Genomic DNA, 8,107 nt, shown 5'->3' with positions numbered 1-8,107 from the left:
AGGGAGGGGGGTGGGTGGGAAAGGAACTAAAAAGAAATAAAAAAAAATAGAAAGGAAAAAAAGAAAAAAAGAAAAAAGCATTCAGACTTGATCTATTTTATACAATGTAAGCTGCGACCAAGTCCTGTTATTCATATTGTGGCTTTGAATCAATTATGTTTATTAAAATGCTATTGCTTCTATGTCCTGTCGTCCTTTCTCCGCTAAAGGCTGGTCCGGGGCGAGCGGGAAGGGGACACGCACTCGGTGTCACCCCGGAGCAGGACATGCGAGTGCCCCACTGCCATCCCACCCTGGGGGGCACTGGGCGCCCTGGGAGGGGACACGGGGCGCAAAAAGGGGACCCCACATCCTCTCCCCCCACGGAGCCTTCCAGGGATGGCAGGGATGGCGGCTGCTGCTGAGGGTCTCGGGAGGAGGGGAGACAGTCCAGTCCTGGGGGCGTGCTGAGGGTCCTGCCGTCCTTCCAGCTGAGCCGCCGTGCTTCCCTGCTCCCGGGTGGCCGTGGGGGGCGCGTGGGGCCAAGCCCCGGGGATGCTCAGGCTGCAGCCAGGCACGGATGTGTCCCTCGGCGAGGGCGATGCCCAGCATGATGCCGCTGCCCAGCAGGAACCCCGTGTTCTGCAGGAGGGAAGCAGCCCCAGGTGCCCTCGCCAGGGGTCTCGGCACGCCGCAGCGTCTCGGGGAGCTGGGGCAGAGCAGGGGCTCAGTGGGGCCGGCACGGGGTCAGCACCCTGGCCGTCCCCCCAGCCTCCCCCTTACCATGTCAGCCAAGGCAACGTAGAGGAAGATGCCGGCGGTGGTGGTGAGGATCCAGGGGGTGAGGTGGGATGCGCTCTGCCCCACGGCCACCCCACCGCTGCCCCCAGCAGGAGAGCAGGGCCGAGAGCAGGTTGAGGAGCAGGATGGTGCGGGGAGCCGTGCCCGCCCGGAGCAGCACTGCCAGGTCACCTGCGGCAAGAGGAGGGTGGGTGGTGGGGGGCCGCGGGGGTGCCAGGGCTGGGGGGGACCAGACACCTACCCAGCTCGTGAGGCAGCTCGTGGCAGAGCACGGCCAGCGCGGTGCTGAGGCCGCTGGAGAGGCTGTGGGAGAAGGCCGGCACCTGCGGGAAGAGGGTCCTTCGCCCCAGACCTGCATGGACCCTGTGCCCCGATGCACTGCACAGCCCTGTCCCTGTGCCCCTGGGCACCGTGCACCCTGGGCACCCCTCGTGTCCCTGTCCCTGTGCCTCAACGCACTGTGCACCCCGTGCACCGCTGTCCCTGTGCCCCGATGCACTGCACGCCCTGTACACCCCTGTGGCTCACCCCTTGTCCCCCTGTCCCTGTGCCCTGATGCACCATGCACCCCATGCACCAATTGTCCCCCTGTCCCTGTCCCCGATGCACTGGCACCCTGGGCACCCCCTGTCCCTGTGCACCCCTTACCCCTCTCTCCCTGTGCCCCAATGCACTGGCACCCTGTGCACCCCTGTCCCTGTGCACCCCTTGTCCCCCTGTCCCTGTGCCCCGATGCACCATGCACCCCATGCACCAATTGTGTCCCTGTCCCTGTCCCCCGATGCACTAGCACCCTGCGCACCCCCTGTCCCTGTGCCTCAACGCACCACGCACTCCTGTCCCTGTGCACACCCTGTCCCTGTGCACCCCTTGCCCCTCTCTCCCTGTGCCCCAATGCACTGGCACCCTGTGCACCCCTGTCCCTGTGCACCCCTCGTGTCCCTGTCCCTGTGCCTCAACGCACTGTGCACCCCGTGCACCGCTGTCCCTGTGCCCCGATGCACTGCACGCCCTGTACACCCCTGTGGCTCGGTGCACTGTGGACCCCTGTCCCTGTGCACCCCTTGTCCCCCTGTCCCTGTGCCCCGATGCACCAGCACCCCATGCACTCCTGTCCCTGTGCACCTCCTGTCCCTGTGCACCCCTTGTCTTCCTGTCCCTGTGCCCCAATGCATCGATACCCTGCGCACCCCTATCCCTGTGCCCCGATGCACCATGCACCCCATGCACCAATTGTCCCCCTGTCCCTGTCCCCCGATGCACCAGCACCCTGCACACCCCGTTCCTGTGCCCTGATGCACCAGCACCCTGCGAACGCCTGTCCCTGTGCACCCCTTGCCCCTCTCTCCCTGTGCCCCGATGCACCAGCACCCCGTGCACCCCTGTCCCCGTGCACCCCTGTCCCCGTGCGCTCCTTGTCCCCCTGGCTCCGTCTCCCCGTGCCCCTCACCGATGGCCAGCCCGTCCGTCAGGTTGTGGACCCCGTCGCCCAGCACCACCATCCAGACAATGTCAGCGGCCCCGGGGCTGAGGGGCAGCGTGGGGCCATGGGAGTGTCCGTGGGGAGTGTCCGTGGGGGTGCCCGTGGGGGTGCCCGTGGGGGCTGAGCTCCAGTTCTGGCTCCGGTGCCGTCAGGTGTCGCAGCTCGGCCCCTGCGGTGGGAGAGATGTGGGGTGGGGGCCAGGGCCAGGGGCTACGGGCACTGCAGGGGGTGAGGGGTCCTACCTCCTCGGGATGGTGCCGGGGCCCCCACGACCACACTGGGGGTCTCTCCAGGGGAGCGTTCCCTGGGGAAGGCAGAGCGTCGGGTGCAAAGCCAGAGCCAGTGGCAGCCCCCCGCCCTCCCCAGCGCCCGTGGCTCTCACCGTGGCCCCCCCGGCTCCGCCGCAGCATCCCCAGGAGCAGCTCCACCAGGAAGAGCAGGTAGATGCCCCCCAGCACCGCCAGCCCCTGCAGCACCGCAGCCCCTGGCTCCGCCGGTGTCTCCTGGTGCCCCCCCTGGGCCTGGACACGGGTGACCGGGTGGTCTCAGGAGACCCCGACACCCCGGTCCCCCCCAGGGTTGCCCCACGCCACCTCCAGCCTGCGGGGTGGGGGGGTACCTACGTGGGGCCAGAGGTGGAGCAGGGCATCCCCGCAGAGTGTCCCCACGGCCAGCGCCACCAGGAAGGCCAGCAGCGAGCGGAAGAAGCTGCGGCTCAGCAGTGGGACGAGGACGACGGCCAGGGCGGAGGGCACGCTGACAAAGGTGACGGCCAGAGCCCCCAGCCCAGTGCTGCGGGGCGGGTGAGACCGGCATGGCTGGAGCAGGAGGGTGCAGGACCCCCAGGGATGGGGATGCAGGATGGGGGTCCTTGGGATGCAGGGATGGGGACTCCAGGAGTGGGAATGTGGGGGGATGGGAACTTGGGGCTGGGGCACGGATGCAGGAATGGTTGATGCAGGGATGGGGTGACAGGGACTGGGGATGTGGGGAGTCACCTCTGGAGGGATCCAGGGTGGCAGTGAGGGGCTGGGGGAGCTGGTGGTGGAGGAGCCGGGGATGGGGACTCAGGGACAAGGTCCACAGTGTGCAGGGACAGGGGACACGGGGACCAGACAGGGGGGTACCTGGGGATGGGGGCGCAGGGACAGGGTCCACAGGGTGCAGGGACAGGGGACACGGGGACCAGACAGGGGGTACCTGGGGACGGGGGCGCAGGGACAGGGTCCACAGGGTGCAGGGACAGGGGACACGGGGACCAGACAGGGGGTACCTGGGGGACGGGGATGCAGTGATGCGAGACCCGGGGTGATGACAGCCCTGGGAATGGGGCTGCAGGGACTGGGGACCCAACAGGGCCGGGGGCCAGCGAGGGGCCCGGGTTGGGGTTACCTGGCCACAGGGCCCCCCCCGGGGGAGGCAGTGTCACCTCATCGCTGTGCTGGATGCAGACGCGGCTGTCGATCTGGTAGAGCAGGGCCGGGCAGAGGAGGGTGAACTGCTCCGGCGTCAGCTGCGGCACCGCGTCCAGCCCAAAATTCACCAGCAGCTGGGTGACATTGAGGCACTGGGGTGGGGTGGGGTGGGTAGTGGTGGGTGGCGCTGGGGGGGGTGTGCCCAGCTCCTGGGTCCCGCTGTGGCCCCCCAGGGGCTCCCAGCATGTGGCAGCGGGTGCCCCCCAGCCCCACTCACGTCGTCGTGCGGGTGGTCCACGCTGGAGTGCTCCAAGCCCAGCACCCTCCCCAGCAGGCTCAGGCCAGGCTGGTCCCGCCGGGGTGGTGGTTGGGGGGGCCCCGTGGCTCCCAGGGGGTGACCCCAGCACTGGGGGGCTCAACGGGCACCGGCTTCATCCAGCTTTTTGTCTGGGATGGCCGCGGGCTGGGTGGGGGGGCCATGAGCACGAATGAGCCACCCCATGTCACGCCAAGCTTTGGGGGCAGCCCCCCGGCAGCGGGCAAGGCAGGGGGGGCAGGGGGTGCGTTTCCAGGTACCTGGAGGGGCGGTTGGGTGCCGGGGGTGCTGGGTGCCGGGTCCCCGCCATGCTCCAGAGGGGGTGCCGGTGCCGGTGCTTCTCCTCCTGCACCTCCAGCAGGTCGAGGTGGCTGACGTGGCCATGGCCGAGCTCCTCGTGCTGGATCTGCACCACCTGCACGCGGCCCAGCCCCAGGCTGCCCAGCAGCCGCGCCAGCCCCTCGAAGGGCAGCGTCCCGTTGGCCCCGTACTGCCCGAAGAGCTGCTGCAGGTAGTAGCCGTGCTCCTGCGCCGCGTCCTGCCCCGGCCCCCCCCCGGCCCCCAGAGCCAGCAGCCCCAGGGCGCCCAGGAGGAGCCAGGGGGGCCCATGGGGCCGGATCCTGCAGGCAGCGGCGGGGGGTCCCCGGCAGAGCTGGGGGAGAAAAAGGGCGCTGGTACGAAGGCGGTGGGAGCTGCGGTGTCCCCAAGCCCCCTCGCCGGCCCGTGGGGTGTAGATGTGGGGTGTCCCCCCGCCCTGGGGACAACTGGAAAGCAACAGGCGGCACCAGGGACATGGCGGGGGACACGTGGCCCTGCACCGGGGCACAGGGACACCCACGGGGGAGTGGGGCTGGGGGGCTGGGCAAGGCCACCGGCTGTCCTTGTGCCCCCCATCAAGGGACAGGGGCTGGGGGGGGCAGGCAAGGCCACCATCGTGCCCCCCATCATGGGACAGGGGCTGGGGGGGACTGGGTAAGGCCACCAGCTGTCCCTGTGCCCCCCATCAAGGGACAGGGGCTGGGGGGACTGGGTAAGGCCACCAGCTGTCCCTGTGCCCCCCATCAAGGGACAGGGGCTGGGGGGACTGGGTAAGGCCACCAGCTGTCCCTGTGCCCCCCATCAAGGAACAGGGGCTGGGGGGACTGGGCAAGGCCACCAACTGTCCCTGTGTCCCCCATCAAGGGACACCCACCCTGGAGTGGGGCTGGGGGCGGGCAAGGCCACCGGCTGTCCTCGTGCTCCCCATCGGCTGGGCTGCCAGGGTGGGCGATTGAGGGGGGGGGGGGGGGGCGTGGGGACAAGGCTGGGGGACACACGCGGTGACACTTGTCCTTGAGGGGAAGGTTTTGCAACTGGGGCAGCTTTTGTGTTGGAGTTAATGTTTCACCGGGCAGGGAGATAACGCTGGTGGGCACCCCCCCAGCAGGGCGCGCGCTCCCCCAGCCCCCCACCCGTGCCCCCCAGGCACCCACCCACAGCCCCACCGTGGCCACATCCCCCCCACCCCACCCCCTCCAGCTCCCACCCCACCGTGGGGGCCGTGGGGAACAGTGAAGCGCGGGCGGGATGGCCGTGGGGTCCGTCCGCCCCACTCCACGTGGGACCCGGACCCACCGATGCCATGGGGCCGGGAAAATCCCGTGACTCCGGGAGCTGGCGCCCCGCCGCCATCCCCACCGCGGCGCGAGGCGCCAGGGGTGCCCCCACCCTCCCCAGAGCTGACCCCCCCCCACCTTGGTGGGGTCTCACGGCATCATCCCATCTGCGGGGGCCACGTCCCGCTGGGTACCACGCCGGCATCGCCCGCGCCCCCCAGCACCCCCCCCGCCGCGCCCCCCCCCCCAGGGTCTCACCTGGGGCCGCGCTGTGCCGATGGCGGGGGCCGGGGGGCACGCCACTGCCCGTCCCCCGTCCCCGTGCCACGGCCGCACCGTCTGCTGCACCCGAACCGGGGGGGGGGCAAGGGTCACCAGGCGCTGCTCCCAGCCAGCCCCCGTGGCGGGAGGGGCCGCGGGGAGGGCCTTAAAGGGCGAGGGGGGCCCGGGACCCCCCGCCCCGGGGCTGGGGGTGGCGAGCAGGCGAGGCGCAGGCAGGTCAGCCTTCATTAATCAACTTTTATTAACACCTGCCCCAACAGGTCCCAGGCGCCTGCCTTGGCACACACGAGGGCAGGCGGTGGCTGGGGGCGGGGGGGGGGGCACAGCCGGGGGGGGGCTGTGGACCCCCAGACCCAGGGGTGGCCAGGCTGCAGTCGCGCGGCTCAGCCCCATCCTGCCCGGGACCCCCCGAGCCCGGCCGGCCCAGGACTGGGGGACCCAGGCCACCCTCGCCCCCCCTGGAGGCACGTGAGTGGGGCCAGCGGGGCCCAGCCAGCCCCTCCTCACCCTGGGGGCTGCTCAGGGCCGGGGACCCCCCCTCAAACTGTACCGGGGAGTGGAGGGAGAGGGGCCGTGGGGGGGTCCCAGCCCGTTATCTTTTGCTGCTCCTCCGCGTCTCCTTGCCATTGCTGACGGGGCCGGCGGCAGGGCCGGGTGGCCGGGCTGGCTGCGGGTGATGCGGCCGCTGGGGGGGGTGCGCGGGAGCGCTGGGGGGGTGCGCGGGGGCCCCCGGGCTCAGCCCATTCCCGTTCTGGCTGTCGGGGGCTGGAAGCGGAGCAGAACACCAGGAGGAAGGTGATGTTGGAGGCACCCTCGAGCTGGGGGGTGACACCCGGGGGTCCCTCCTATGTCCCCAAGGTGGGGGAGGGGGCTGTGTGACCTACCTGGGGGTGCTGCGGGGGGGCCCTGGCTGGTTTGTGAAGCAGCCGGACTCACGCTCTCGTTCTGGGCCTGCAGAGGAGATGGTGACACCCCAGGTGACACCCCATGTGCCGGAGCGGGTCGCGCTCGGGGGGCCAGGGGGTCTCGGTGGTTGCCAGCTTGGGCCCCCCCCCCCAACTCACCCCTTTGCTCTGCGACTGCTGCGCCACGTACTCGGGGTTGGGCTCGCTGAAGTTGGGCACCTCGGAGTAGACCATGCAGAACCTGCCAGCAAAGGGGGGCGATGGGGTCCCCCTGCTGCATCCCAGCCCCCCCCCCCCAACACCCCTCCCTGCTCCAGCGAGACCCCCGGCCCCCTCCTTACTCGCCAATCTTCTGCAGGTCACCCCCCGCGCCCCGTGTAGAGGGTCAGGCAGCCCTTGAAGACAGACGCGTACCTGGGGGGGAAGGGTCGGGGGCGTCAGGCTGGGGGTGTCAGGCAGGGGGAGCGTTTTGGGGGGTGGGTGGGGACCCCGGGGGTGCCCCCTCCCCGTCCTACCCCTTGGTGAGGCGGATGATGTCGCCGGGCTGGATGAGGTTCCCCACATCATCCCACACCGAGATGTTGATGCTGCCCGTCTTGTCGGCCACCTTGCAGGTCCGCACCTCGTGCCCGTCCTTCGTCTTCGTCACCCGGCCTGGGGTGGCAGGGGGTCAGGGGGGCGGGGGGGGGGGGGGGGGCGCGTGGCCCCGGCCCGCCCCCCCCCCCCCCGCCATCACACCCACCCGTCTCCAGCACGATGAAGATGAGGTTGAGGTTCTTCAGCCCCGGTTTCACGTCTTTCACCAGCGGTCTCGGTGCTCATGGTGCCGGCGGGGGCCCTGCAGACGCAGCCGTCACCCCCAGCCCCACAAGGGGACACCGCGGGGTGGGGGGACACACCGGGGGACACACACCCCCCGGCGCCCCCGGGACGGGCCCCCGGGGATGGGGCTCAGCCAGCGGCGGGGGCAGCACCGCTGGGACCACCGGGCTCTGGGGCTACCGGGGAGGGGGCTACCGGGCCCAGGCCCGGGCGTGCTCGGGGCCCTGCCCTCCCGCCCCGCCGCCAGGGGGCGCTCACCGGCCCTGCCGCGCGGCTGCCCCCCCCGCCCCGCTGCGCGCGCTGACCTGCCGGAGCGCCGCCGCCGCGGGCACTCCCGGAAGTTGCCGGCCGCCACCTCAGGCGGCCAATCAGCGCGCCGGGGTCGGAGGACGTGCCTCTTCTCTGACCAATAGCAGTGCAATAGCAGAAGAAGGCGGGTCCCAGGGGGCGGTAAGGAGGAAGCCCCGCCCATGCCCCGCCCCTCGCGGGTCATGGAGCCCGCCCCGACC

At 70.9% G+C, this 8,107-nt stretch overlaps 2 protein-coding genes across 2 annotated transcripts; both read right to left on the bottom strand.

Annotated features, from left to right (window-relative positions):
* Window positions 1-203: 203 nt before the first annotated feature.
* SLC39A5 (solute carrier family 39 member 5) lies at window positions 204-6,099 on the bottom strand. Its single transcript, XM_056322585.1, is given in 12 exon segments — window positions 204-293; window positions 763-856; window positions 858-951; window positions 1,022-1,099; window positions 2,228-2,408; window positions 2,506-2,784; window positions 2,887-3,055; window positions 3,664-3,830; window positions 3,956-4,015; window positions 4,018-4,141; window positions 4,255-4,646; window positions 5,848-6,099. Coding segments are annotated over 12 exon segments (1,980 nt in total).
* NABP2 (nucleic acid binding protein 2) lies at window positions 6,091-8,091 on the bottom strand. Its single transcript, XM_056322584.1, is given in 10 exon segments — window positions 6,091-6,520; window positions 6,523-6,564; window positions 6,566-6,636; window positions 6,756-6,822; window positions 6,936-7,017; window positions 7,118-7,143; window positions 7,145-7,190; window positions 7,292-7,430; window positions 7,519-7,593; window positions 7,908-8,091. Coding segments are annotated over 10 exon segments (789 nt in total). The 3' UTR covers window positions 6,091-6,463.
* Between the last annotated feature and the right edge of the window lie 16 nt (window positions 8,092-8,107).

This window comes from Falco biarmicus, chromosome 19 (assembly GCF_023638135.1).
Source record: "Falco biarmicus isolate bFalBia1 chromosome 19, bFalBia1.pri, whole genome shotgun sequence".
In the NCBI taxonomy this organism is placed as follows: domain Eukaryota; kingdom Metazoa; phylum Chordata; class Aves; order Falconiformes; family Falconidae; genus Falco; species Falco biarmicus.
This window is presented reverse-complemented; position numbering and strand designations above follow the sequence as displayed.